Raw genomic sequence first — 14,220 nt, 5'->3', positions numbered from 1 at the left:
TTAAAAGCGAAATCGGCCTGTATGACCCGCAATGTTCCGGGTCCTTTCCTCGTTTAAGAATGAGTGAGATCAAGGCCTGTGACATTGTTGGGGGGAGGATTCCTTTCTCTCTAGCCTCATTGAAGGTCCTCATCAGGAGTGGGCTCAATATTTCCCAAAATGTCTTATAGAATTCTACCTGGTAACCATCCGGCCCCAGGGCTTTACCCGATTGCATGCCCTCTATACCCTTGACAATCTCCTCCAATTCAATCGGGGCCCCCATCCCCTCCACCAGGTCCTCTTCCACCTTTGGAAACCTCAACTGGTCCACAAATTGCCTCATCCCTTCCGCTCCCGACGGGGGCTCCGACTCGTATGGTTTCCTATAGAACTCCGTAAAGACTCCGTTCACCCCCACTGGATCCAAGACCGTGTTACTCTCCTTATTCTTTATTCCCCCGATTTCCCTGGCCGCCTCCCTCTTTTGCAGTTGGTGTGCCAGCATTCTACTCGCTTTCTCCCCGTACTCATAGACTGCCCCCCTTGCCTTCCTCAGCTGTGCTACCGCTTTCCCTGTGGTCAGCAGTTCAAACTCCGCCTGCAGACTCCGCCACTCCCTCAGTAGCCCCGCCTCGGGGGCCTCCGCGCATCTCCTGTCCACTCAGAGTACCTCCTCCACCAGTCTCTCCCTCTCCGCTCTTTCTCTCTTTTCCCTATGGGATCGAATTGAGATGAGCTCCCCTCTGACAACTGCCTTCAGAGCCTCCCAGACCGTTGCCACTGCTACCTCACCTGTATTGTTTCCAGGTAATCCTGGATGTTCCTGCTAATCCACCCGCAAACCTCTTCGTCTGCCAGCAACCCCACATCCAGTCTCCAGAGTGGGCGCTGCCCTCTCTCCTCACTCAGCCGCAGGTCCACCCAGTGCGGGGCATGGTCTGAGACTGTGATTGCTGAGTATTCTGTCCCCGCATCCTTTGGGATTAACGCCCTGCTCAAGACAAAGAAGTCTATGCGGGAATAAACCTTATGAACGTGGGAGAAAAAAGAGAACTCCTTCGCTCTCGGCCGCACAAACCTCCAGGGATCCATTCCTTCCCCCCCCCTCCCCATCTGCTCTATAAAACCCTCCAGTTCCTTAGCCACTGCCGGTCGCTTCGCTGTCCTGGACTTCGACCGGTCCAGCTCGGGGTCAATGACTGTGTTAAAGTCTCCCCCCATGATCAGGTTGTGTGAATCTAAGTCCGGGATTTTGCCTAGCATGCGTCTCATAAATTCCACATCATCCCAATTCGGAGCGTCGACGTTCACAAACACCACCCGGACTCCCTCCCACTTTCCACTCACCATTATATAGCTGCCCCCCTTATCTGCCACAATTCTCCCAGCCTCGACCCCTGGTCTTCGAATCCAGCCCTGAATGGAACACCTGGCCTACCCATCCCTTTCTCAATCTCGTATGATCTGCGAGCTTTAAATGTGTCTCCTGAAGCATTGCTACGTGTGCCTTTAACCCCTTTAGATGTGCGAACACGCGCGCTCTTTTGACCGGCCCATTCAAACCCATTACATTCCACGTGATCAGCCTGGGCGGGCGGCTAACACCGCCCCCGCCAACTAGCCATCGCCCTTTTTTGGCCAACCTCGAGCCCTTCGCTTCCTCGAGCGCCCCCACAGGGAGCCAATTGGTACCCCAAAATTGATACCTCCTCTGTCAGCAAAGCAGCATCCCCTCCCTCCCCCCCCAACAGCTCCATGACCCAAAATACCCTGCCAAGCACCAGCTGAGCACTTGCTCACCCCCCACTACGCTCCCGAGAGTCAGCTGACCCATGCTGACCCCGGCAGCTCGCGCCCCTGGCGCCGATCAGACTGTCGCCTCATTGTCCGGACCCCTCTCCCCACATGAATAAACCAATTTAGCTACCTCTCCAGCCCCAGTGAGTAAATAGTACCTCAACTTTGCCGAAAACCCTGCACCCTCCAGACACCACCATGGCCCTTCCGCGCACCCAACATTGTATACGATGTACAGCAGTAGCGACTACTGTGTATAATAAATGTGCTTTGATTTGAATCTTACTAATCGGTGTATTGAGTTATTGATCATCACTTGGACTTGAACCTCGTGGCGGTATCATAAAGATACCTGGCGACTCGAGAGCAAAGGTAATAAAACAGAGCAATTGAACCAACGGAAAGTTAGCAACATCTGTTTCCTGTTAGCCAGGCAATCTTTTACTGATACCAATATGTTACCCCCTTTACCAACAGTTTTTATTTTCGGCAATAGTCAATAGAAAAAGCTTGAGTATGGTTGGGGTGTTTGTTCCTCATCTCATTGTGGCATTTTGTTTTGCCTCAGTTGAATTTTTTAAAATTTGTATTTACGAATTTGCTAGAATCAGCATTCAATATTCTTTTCAAATGAAAGCCATTTGATCGAGATAGATTGTTGTCTGCTTGATTTTCCTGAAGGTATATGTTTGCTTTACCCCATGCAATAGCAGCCTGAAGTGCGAATTGATTAATCACCCCATGAGGCCATTTAGTCTCCACAATCTTGTGCAGTTTGTTGCTCAGAATTACTTTGGAATTTCCTACTACTTATGGTGTCATTTTATTCCATTTGCCTGGTATGGTCTTCAGTTACTGAACCGGCAAGAGGAATATTACAAAGATGATGCCATAGACTGCAGTGAATTTAATTGGTGATGGTCGATTTAGTCCTTTGAAGGCTTTTCCTTTCAGTCATGGGTGTGGGCGTTGCTGGTAAGACCAATGTTTATTGTCTATTCCTAAGTGCCCTTTGAGATTATGGTTGTGAACCATCTTCTTGGATGGCTGTATTCCTTGTGGTCTAGGTCCATCCATTGTGCTGTTAGGAAGTGAGGTCCAGGATTTTAACCCAGTGACAATGCAGAAACTTTGATAGTTCCAAGTCAGGATGGTGTCTGGCTGGAAGGGAACTTGCAGTTGGTGGTGTACCCATGTGCCTCCTGCCTTTATCATTTTAAGCAGTGGATGATTTGGATTTGTAAAGTGCTGTCCAAGAAGCCTTGGTGAGTGGCTGGAGTGCATCTTGCAGATGGTACACCCTGACACCCTGTAGCCACAGTGCAGCAGTGATAGAGGGAGAAAATGCTTAAGGTGTTGATGGGATGCTGATGAAGCGGGTTGCTTTGTCCTGGGTGGTATCGAGCTCTTTGAGCGTTGTTGGAGCTGTACTCATCCAGGCAAGAGGAGAGCATTCCATAGCACTCCTGACTTGTGCCTTGTAGATGGTGGACAGGGCTTTGGGGAATCAGGAGGTGAGTTACTCACTGCAGAATTACTAGCCCCTGACCTGCTCTTGTAGCCACAGTATTTATGTAATTAGTCTGGTCAATGGTAACCCATCAAGGAGAGGTGGTAAACTCTCTTGTTGGACATGGTCATTGGCTGGCACTTCTGTGGAGTGCCTAGGACTCTTACCCTGAGGATGTAGTGATGTCCTGGAGCTGAGATGATTAATCTCCAACCACCACAACCACCTTTCTTTGTATAGGGTGTATCTTTAGCCAATGTAAAGCTCTTTCCAAACAATTTAGGTGGTTGTTACCCTCTATGATTGGCAACTTAATGGGCAGATGCTTTTTCTTACACATTTCTCTTGGCAGTGAATGCAAACTTTGCAGATAGTAGTCAAAGTAAATAACACCTCCTCCATTTTAGTCCTCAATACCGGGGCCCCGCAAGGCTGCGTACTTAGCCCCCTACTATACTCCCTCCTGTACACACACGACTGCGTGGCAAAATTTTGTTCCAATTCCATCTACAAGTGTGTCGACGATACGACAATAGTGGGCCTGATCTCGAATAATGACAAGTCAGAATACAGGAGGGAGATAGTGGAGTGGTGTAGCGACAACAATCTCTCCCTCAATGCCAACAAAACTAAACAGCTGATAATTGACTTCAGGAAGCAAAATACTGTACACACCCCTGTCAGCATCAATGGTGCCGAGGGGGAGATGGTTAGCAGTTTCAAATTGCTCGGGGTGCACATCTCCAAAAATCTGTCCTGGTCCATCCACGTCGATGCTACCACCAAGAAAGCACAACAGCGCATATATTTCCTCAGGAAACTAAGGAAATTCGGTATGTCCACATTAACTCTAACCAGCTTTTACAGATGCACCATAGAAAACATTCTATCTGGCTGCATCACAGCCTGGTATGGCAACTTCTCGGCCCAGGACCGCAAGAAACTTCAGAGAGTCGTGAACACAGCCCAGTCCATCACACAAACCTGCCTCCCATCCATTGACTCCATCTACACCTCCCGTTGCCTGGGGAAAGCGGGCAACATAATTAAAGACCCCTCCCACCCGGCTTATTCACTCTTCCAACTTCTTCCATCAGGCAGGAGATATAAAAGTCTGAGAACACGCACAAACAGACTCAAAACAGCTTCTTCCCTGTTACCAGACTCCTAAACGACCCTTTTATGGACTGACCTCATTAACACTACACCCCTGTACGCTTCACCCGATGCCAGTGTTATGTAGTTACATTGTGTACCTTGTGTTGCCCGATGATGTATTTTCTTTTAAATGATCTGTTAAGCTGCTCGCAGAAAAATACTTTTCACTGTACCTCGGTACACGTGACAATAAACAAAATCCAAATCCAAAGGGCTGTTTGTGTTATGCAAGTCTGGACATTTTACCAGAGAGCTCTGTTGGATTGGGTTTCACCTTACATAAATTGGTATTCTGAAGTGATATTAGACAGAGAAAAGAAGACGGGCCTGTTTGATGTCTGAACGAGTGTAAATATCACTGTTTCATTGTATCACTGTTCATTTATCTACCTTCCGTTTGTTGATTAAACTGCTGCTTCCCTATTTCAGCAAAGTATTTCTGTGGTCTACAATTCAGTTCAATGGCAATATTGAGTGGAATAGAAACTTTATTCTGCCTGATTTTTGGAAAACTATATTACAACCCAGGAATGGTGACAAAGAATGCTCACTCACTGGATGCTGAAAATGTATCATTTTGCTAGTATCACAACCCATGAGCCATGATATTCTATCCCTAGATATTGGGCAAATAAAGACACAAGCTGGATTATGGGGGAGCAGCTGTTGATCCAATATTTAATGACTGAAAGGTTTGTTATTCACCATGTGAAATTAGATCACACACACTCTTTGGCCCTTCCAATTCAGGTCCTTGCCTAGAATCGGTATTTGATTGAAGGATGGTAGACTGTTGTAGTTGGTCAACTCACCAAGGCTTCTTGGACAGCACTTTACAAATCCAAAACATCCACTGCCTAAAATGTTAAAGGCAGGAGGCACAGGGGGCACCACCAACTGCAAGTTCCCTTCCAACCAGACACCATCCTGACTTGGAACCAGATTAAAGTTTCTGCATTGTGTGGGGAAATGTGCCTATGCATTTTATCCAGTCACCATGATGCAATATGTAGAGCTCCCATCATGTTGTAGTTCAGAGCTGTCCTGTTATTACTTTTAATTTGTTTTAATGTGCTTGTAGATAGTTTTGAATTTTCTTTGTATTTATTACTGCGTCATGTTTACATTTTGAAAATCCTGCCATATTGACATTGAAACATGTTACATATCAAGATGTAGCGATTGTTATTTGCACACCCGAAGAACGGTGTCAGTGAATTCATCACTGTTAGTCCATGATGGACAGACTGCATTGGTAATAACAAGCCTTCCATTTTAATGTCTCACAAGCTAAATTCACCTTATACCTTAATTTTTTCTGCAGGAGTTGCCTATATTAAGGCTTGCATTGAAAATGGCTGTGTGGATGGACTGTGCAAAATACTGTGACATTCTTATAGAACATAGAAAAATACAGCGCAGAACAGGCCCTTCGGCCCACGATGTTGTGCCGAACTTTGTCCTAGATTAAGAACAAATTAATCTACACCCTATCATTCTACCGTAATCCATGTACCTATCCAATAGCCGCTTGAAGGTTCCTAATGTTTCCGACTGAACTACTTCCACAGGCAGTGCATTCCATGCCCCCGCTACTTTCTGGGTAAAGAACCTACCTCTGACATCCCCCCTATATCTTCCACCATTCACCTTAAATTTATGTTCCCTTGTAATGGTTTGTTCCACCCGGGGGAAAAGTCTCCGACTGTCTACTCTATCAATTCCCCTGATCATCTTATAAAACTCTATCAAGTCACCCCTCATCCTTCTCCGTTCTAATGAGAAAAGGCCTAGCACCCTCAACCTTTCCTCGTAAGACCTACTCTCCATTCCAGGCAACATCCTGGTAAATCTCCTTTACACCTTTTCCAAAGCTTTCACATCCTTCCTAAAATGAGGCGACCAGAACAGTACTCCAAATGTGGCCGTACCAAGGTTTTGTACAGCTGAATCACCTCACGGCTCTTAAATTCAATCCCTTTGCTAATGAACGTTAGCACACCATAGGCCTTCTTCACAACTCTGTCCACTTGAGTGGCAACTTTCAAAAATCTATGAACATAGACCCCAAGATCTCTCTGCTCCTCCACATTGCCAAGAACTCTACCGTTAACCCTGTATTCCGCATTCATATTTGTCCTTCCAAAATGGACAACCTCACACTTTTCAGGGTTAAACTCCATCTGCCACTTCTCAGCCCAGCTCTGCATCCTATCTATGTCTCTTTGCAGCCGACAACAGCCCTCCTCACTATCCACAACTCCACCAATCTTCGTATCGTCTGCAAATTTACTGACCCATCCTTCAACTCCCTCATCCAAGTCATTAATGAAAATCACAAACAGCAGAGGACCCAGAACTGATCCCTGCGGTACGCCACTGGTAACTGGGATCCAGGCTGAATATTTGCCATCCACCACCACTCTCTGACTTATATCGGTAAGCCAGTTTGTTATCCAACTGGCCAAATTTCCCACTATCCCATGCCTCCTTACTTTCTGCATAAGCCTAGCATGAGGAACCTTATCAAATGCCTTACTAAAATCCATGTACACTACATCCACTGCTTTACCTTCATCCACGTGTTTGGTCACCTCCTCAAAGAATTCAATAAGACTTGTGAGGCAAGACCTACCCCTCACAAATCCGTGCTGACTATTCCTAATCAAGCTGTGTCTTTCCAGATGCTCAGAAATCCTATCCTTCAGTACCTTTTCCATTATTTTGCCTCCCACTGAAGTAAGACTAACTGGCCTGTAATTCCCAGAGTTAACTCTATTCCCTTTTTTGAACGGGGCACGACATTCGCCACTCTCCAATCCCCTGGTACCTGTTGACAGTGAGGATGAAAAGATCATTGGCAACGGCTCTGCAATTTCATCTCTTGCTTCCCATAGAATCCTTGGATATATCCCTTCAGGCCCGGGGACTTGTCTATCCTCAAGTTTTTCAAAATGCCCAACACATCTTCCTTCCTAACAAGTATCTCCTTGAGCTTACCAGTCTGTTTTACACTGTCCTCTCAAACAATATGGCCCCTCTCATTCGTAAATACTGAAGAAAAGTACTCGTTCAAGACCTCTCCATCTCTTCAGACTCAATACACAATCTCCCGCTACTGTCCTTGATTGGACCTACCCTCGCTCTAGTCATTCTCATATTTCTCACATATGTGTAAAAGGCCTTGGGGTTTTCCTTGATCCTACCCGCCTAAGATTTTTCATGCCCTCTCTTAGCTCTCCTAATCCCTTTCTTCAGTTTCCTCCTGGCTATCTTGTATCCCTCCAGCGCCCTGTCTGAACCTTGTTTCCTCAGCCTTACATAAGTATCCTTCTTCCTCTTAACAAGACATTCAACGTCGCTTGTCAACCATGGTTCCCTCACTCGACCATCTCTTCCCTGCCTGACAGGGACATACATATCAAGGACACGTAGTATCTTTTCCATGAACAAGTTCCACATTTCAATTGTGTCCTTCCCTGACAGCCTGTGTTCCTGACTTATGCACTTCAGTCCTTGTCTGACAACATCGTATTTACCCTTCCCCAATTGTAAACCTTGCCCTGTTGCACGCACCTATCCCTCTCCATTACTAAAGTGAAAGTCAAGGAATTGTGGTCACTATCTCCAGAATGCTCCCCCACTAACAAATCTATCACTTGCCCTGGTTCATTACCAAGTACCAAATCCAATATGGCCTCCCCTCTGGTCGGACAACCTGCATACTGTGTTAGAAAAGCTTCCTGGACACACTGCACAAACACCACCCCATCCAAACTTTGATCTAAAGAATTTCCACTCAATATTTGGGAAGTTGAAGTCACCCATGACTACTACCCTGTGACTTCTGTATCTTTCCAAAATCTGTTCCTCCACATCTCTGCTGCTATTGGGGGACCTATAGAAAACTCTCAACAAGGTGACTGCTCCTTTCCTATTTCTGACCCCTTATATGGACCCCTTTGAGTTTTGTGAATATTCTGTGCTGTTGCTGTTACTTGAACCACATTTTTCTCTCTATTTCTAGGCATTTGTTACAGTGGTTAATGCTGCAGAAGGGAAGGACCCAGACAAAATGCGTAATGGACAGGTGGATGAAGTTCTACAGTATCCTTTACGTGCCAATCAATTCTTTTATTGTTAACGTGGCTGCTGATAGGTTAGAATGGCAGCCAAAATGAGTGGGAGGTCACAAAAGAATTTTAAAATGACAGTTGTAAAATTGGACTACCAAGCTTATGGGAGTGAAATGAGGTCAGCACACGCTCTTTGGCCCCTCCAATTCAGGCACTTGCCTCAAATCGGTATTTGATTGAAGGATGGTATGCTGTTGTAGCTGGTCAAGTGTTTCATTTCTATCTGATTACTAAAGCCAGACCTACCTGAATACTTGGTTGGAATGAAGTGGACATACATGGGAGGAATTCAGTACATTGAATAGTGCTGTGCAAAAGACTTCTTCAAATAACTGTACTCAGTAACACAAAGCCAGTGAGTTCTGTCTGAACCACGAGGCATTGAACAGATGTTTTGTTTGTCTCCGGCTTCAGGAAAGAGAAAGGATTCTGAGATGCTGCGTCAGTATTGTTTAGAGGTGAGAGTGGAAGGTGCCAGGGTGGAGAGTAAAATTGCTTGGTTTTTTTTCATATTCCATTGATGCCCCTGCCCACTCATCCTCCCCAGAGTTTGGAATTTTTGACAATTCATTAGTAATTAATAATTCAGATAGTCTGTTGGTTGTTTGAAAGATCCAGTAACAATCCACTATGAAAGGCACCATCAGGCATGATTTTGTTGGGGGAGGTGCCGGCGTTTGTTTTTAACACACTACGTGCTTCAGATCTTTAGACCGAAACTAACTAGTGATCTAGCATCTCGAAAACCACATCGGCAGTTCAAATCAATTGCCCCCAGTGTTAAAACTTCTCCATTTAAAAAAAATCTAGTGGTGGCACAGTGGTTAGCAGTGCTGCTTCACAGCATCAGGGACCCGGGTTCAATTCCAAGGTGACTGTCGGGGTTGAGTTTACACTACCTCCCCGTGTCTGCGTGTGTTTCCTCCGGATGCTCCAGTTTCCTGCCACAGTCCAAAGATGTGCAGGTTAGGTGGATTGACCATGCCCCAAAAGGTTAGGTGGGGTTACTGGGATAGGTTGGGGGTGTGGGCCTGGGTCGGGTGCTCTTTCCAAGGGCTGGTGAAGACCCGATAGACCAAATGGCATCCTTCTGCACTGTAGAGATTCTATGATCTAGCCCATTTTCTAATTTAATGTTGTGACCAGCTTTTGTTTTGAAGTAATGACTATTTTTCAACTTTCAATAATGGATGTGAGTATGAATCACCTTGTCATTGTAAAACCTCCTGTTGATTAAGTCAGACGTGTTAGTAGAGAGAACAGGAACATAGATTGAGATACAGAGGGGGAGGAAAAGGGCAAGCCAAACAGAGAATCGGATATAGACACGACACTACGAAATGTGTGACACGGTGCTAGAACTGCTTGTACATTACCTCATTGCTTGTTTGCGAGTCTCAATTTGCTGCATAATAGATGGAGCTCACTATCTTCATTTCTGTTATCCATAAGAACCTAAGATTTTGGCCCTAAAAAGTGTCCAGTCTATGTCAGATTATCCTGGAAGGGCAAGGCATCTCAAAAATTTGAGCAACTGATTTCACGCTGTCACCATGCGGGAGCAACACAAGTGGTGAGCAACACAAGTGGTAATCACCACTAATGGGCTGCTGCTGTCAAGCCAAAACTATATTCTGCCTATCACACAAATAAGTAATGCGGTATATTTCAGTTGCAGTGTAGGCCATACATCCCAAAGACTGATGGATTGTATCCAACAAATGTCCCAGTCAAAGTTCACAATGAGTAAGGTATAGACTATACCCATCCAGGCAGTGCTTGTAAAACTCAGAACACGTGTCCAACGGTAGATGTGATTCTGCGATTGGATTTGGATCTGTTTATTGTCACATGTACCGAGGTACAGTTTCATTTTTACAGTGAGAAGTATTTTTCTGCAAGCAGCTCAAACAGATCATTAAATGAAATGAAATGAAAATCGCTTATTGTCACAAGTAGGCTTCAAATGAAGTTACTGTGAAAAGCCCCTAGTCGCCACATTCCGGCGCCTGTTCGGGGAGGCTGTTACGGGAATTGAACCGTGCTGCTGGCCTGCCTTGGTCTGCTTTCAAAGCCAGTGATTTAGCCCTGTGCTAAAGAACATGAAAATAAAATAAGATAAAAAGAAAATACATAATAGGGCATTTGATTCCCTGCTGGGTCACTGTCTATGCGGAGTCTGCATGTTCTCCCCATGTCTGCGTGGGTTTCTTCCGGGTGCTCCGGTTTCCTCCCACAGTCCAAAGACATGCTGTTAGGTGGATTGGCCATGATAAATTGCCCTTAGTGACTAAAAAAGGTTAGGAGGGGTTATGGGAATAGGGTGGAAGTGAGGGCTTAAGTGGGTCGGTGCAGACCCGATGGGCCGAATGGCCTCCTTTTGCATTGTATGTTCTACATTCTGACAAGGTATACAATGTAACTACATAAACACCGGCGTCGGGTGAAGCATACAGGGTCGTAGTATTAATCAGGTCATAAGAACACAAGAACTAGGAGAAGGAGTAGGCCATCTGGCCCCTCGAGCCTGCTCCACCATTCAATGAGATCATGGCTGATCTTTTGTGGACTCAGCTCCACTTTCCGGCCCGAACACCATAACCCTTAATCCCTTTATTGTTCAAAAAACTATCTATCTTTATCTTAAAAACATTTAATGAAGGAGCCTCTACTGCTTCACTGGGCAAGGAATTCCATAGATTCACAACCCTTTGGGTGAAGAAGTTCCTCCTAAACTCAGTCCTAAATCTACTTCCCCTTATTTTGAGGCTATGCCCCCTAGTTCTGCTTTCACCCGCCAGTGGAAACAACCTGCCCCCATCTATCCTATCTATTCCCTTCATAATCTTATATGTTTCTATAAGATCCCCCCCTCATCCTTCTAAATTCCCAACGAGTACAGTCCCAGTCTACTCAACCTCTCCTCGTAATCCAACCCCTTCAGCTCTGGGATTAACCTAGTGAATCTCCTCTGCACACCCTCCAGTGCCAGTACGTCCTTTCTCAAGTAAGGAGACCAAAACTGAACACAATACTCCAGGTGTGGCCTCACTAACACCTTATACAATTGCAGCATAACCTCCCTAGTCTTAAACTCCATCCCTCTAGCAATGAAGGCCAAAATTCCATTTGCCTTCTTAATCACCTGTTGCACCTGTAAACCAACTTTTTGCGACTCATGCACTAGCACACCCAGGTCTCTCTGCACAGCAGCATTTAAATAATAATCCCTTTTGCTGTTATTCCTACCAAAATGGATAACCTCACATTTGTCAACATTGTATTCCATCTGCCAGACCCTAGCCCATTCACTTAGCCTATCCAAATCCCTCTGCAGACTTCCAGTATCCTCTGCACTTTTTGCTTTACCACTTATCTTAGTGTCGTCTGCAAACTTGGACACATTGCCCTTGGTCCCCAACTCCAAATCATCTATGTAAATTGTGAACAGTTGTGGGCCCAACACTGATCCCTGAGGGACACCACTAGCTGCTCATTGCCAACCAGAGAAACACCCATTAATCCCCACTCTTTGCTTTCTATTAATTAACCAATCCTCTATCCATGCTACTACTTTCCCCTTAATGCCATGCATCTTTATCTCATGCAGTCCATAAGAAGGTCGTTTCGGAGTCTGGTAACAGCGGGGAAGAACCTGTTTTGAGTCTGTTTGTGCGTGTTCTCAGACTTCTATATCTCCTGCCCATTGGAAGAAGTTGGAAGAGTGAGTAAGCCGGATGGGAGGGGTCACTGATTATGATTGGACAACATTTGCTAAATAATCCTCAGTGTGCTAAGAATTATGTTGACAATTTAAGATTGTCAATTGAGTTTGTAGTATGGTGCACTTGCATGTACTGGAAGCTACATGTATTAATACTCAGGGCCCTGTTCTTTGCAAACAGAAGGGATATGTACACACTCTGCGCCCGTGTTAGCTAAACAAAATAAGTAGCAGCATTCATTGGTTCATTCCTCAGAGCAATGCCTTGACCATGATGCCTGGTTTAAATCAATAGAGTAATAGAATTTACAGTGCAGAAGGAGGCCATTCGGCCCTTCAAGTCTGCACCAGCTCTTGGAAAGAGTACCCTACCCAAGCCCACACCTCCATCCAATCCCCATAACCCAGTAACCCCACCTAACCTTTTAGGACACTACGGGCGATTTATCATGGCCAATCCACCTAACCTGCACATCTTTGGACTGTTGGAGGAAACCGGAGCACCCGGAGGAAACCCATGCAAACACGGGGAGAACGTGCAGACTCCGCACAGACAGTGACCCAAGCCGGGAATCGAACCTAGGACCGTGGCGCTGTGAAGCAACTATGCTAACCACTGTGCTACCGTGCTGCCCAATGCAGTTGTCTGGGGAGGCGGTGGTGTGCTGGTATTTTCGCTGTCTACTAATCCAGAGAGCCAGGGTAATGCTCTGGGAACCCAGCAGATGGTGGAATTTAAACTCAATTAAAAAAAGCATTTGGTATTAAAAGTCTAACAATGATTGTCGTACAACCCCAACTGGTTCACTAATATCTTTCAGCGAAGGAAACCGGTTGTCCTTACCTGGTCTGGCCTACAGGAGTGTAGACAGGAATAAACGTTTCCCCTTTGGTATGGGATCAATGACCTAAGGGGCAGGAGATTTCGAGGGGATGTGAGGAAAAGCTTTTTCGCCCAGATGGGAGTCTGGAACTCACTGCCTGAAAGGGTGGTGGAGGCAGGGACCCTCATAGCATTTAAGAAGTATTTAGACCAGAAATGACCACAAAAAAACCCAGCCCTGTCGACCCTGCAAAGTCCTCCTTACTGATATCAGAGAGCTTGTGCCAAAATTGGGAGGACTGTCTGACTAGTCAGGAAACAGCTTGACATAGTCATACTCACGGAATCATACCTTACAGAAAATGTCCCATACACCACTATCACCGGGTCTGACCTGCGGTGGGACAGGACAAAGCAGAGGTGGCAACACAGTACCATACAGTTGGGAGCGAGTTATCCTGTGAGTCCTCAACATTGACTCTGGACCCCATGAAGTCTCAAACAGGTCAAACATGGTAAAATAAATCTCCTGCTGATTACCACGCACTATCCCGCCCTCAGCTGATGAATCAATACTCCTCCACGTTGAACACCACTTAAAGGAAGCAGTGAGGGTGGCATGGGCGCAGAATATGGACTTCAATGTCCATCACCACGAATGGCTCACTAGTACCATCACAGACTGAGCTGGCCGGGTCCTATAGGACACAGCTGCTAGACTGGTATTGCAGCAGGTGGTGATGGAACTAGCAAGAGGGGAAAACATATTAATTCTCATCCTCACCAACCCACCTGCCACTGATGCATCTGTCCATGACAGTATCGTTAGGAGTGACCATTGCAGAGTCCTTGTGGAGACAAAGCCCCTCATATTGAGGATACCCTCCATTGTGTTGTGTGGTACTACCACTGTGCTAAATGGGATAGACTTCGAACAGATCTAGCAACTCAAGACTGGGCATCTATTCGGCAATGTGGGCCATCAGCAGCAGCAGAATTGTACTCAACCACCTCACCTTCAGGCAGCGGAGAGCACCGGACCTGCAAGGAACACCCTTCTGGGAGCAGAGAATAAAGGGAGTGCGAGGCT

At 45.9% G+C, this 14,220-nt stretch overlaps 1 protein-coding gene across 3 annotated transcripts in view; it reads left to right on the top strand.

Moving 5' to 3' along the window:
- orc3 (origin recognition complex, subunit 3) overlaps positions 1-14,220 on the top strand; it is a 276,501-nt gene that overhangs the window by 253,447 nt on the left and 8,834 nt on the right. For all 3 annotated transcript variants that reach the window (XM_072499784.1, XM_072499783.1, XM_072499786.1), the window contains one exon: positions 8,475-8,554. In XM_072499784.1, the coding sequence (XP_072355885.1) occupies positions 8,475-8,554 (80 nt within the window). The remainder of the gene's footprint in view (positions 1-8,474; positions 8,555-14,220) is intronic.

Source organism: Scyliorhinus torazame, chromosome 4, assembly GCF_047496885.1.
Source record: "Scyliorhinus torazame isolate Kashiwa2021f chromosome 4, sScyTor2.1, whole genome shotgun sequence".
In the NCBI taxonomy this organism is placed as follows: domain Eukaryota; kingdom Metazoa; phylum Chordata; class Chondrichthyes; order Carcharhiniformes; family Scyliorhinidae; genus Scyliorhinus; species Scyliorhinus torazame.
Note: the sequence above shows the minus strand (reverse complement) of the source record. Positions and strands in the feature narration are given on the sequence as shown.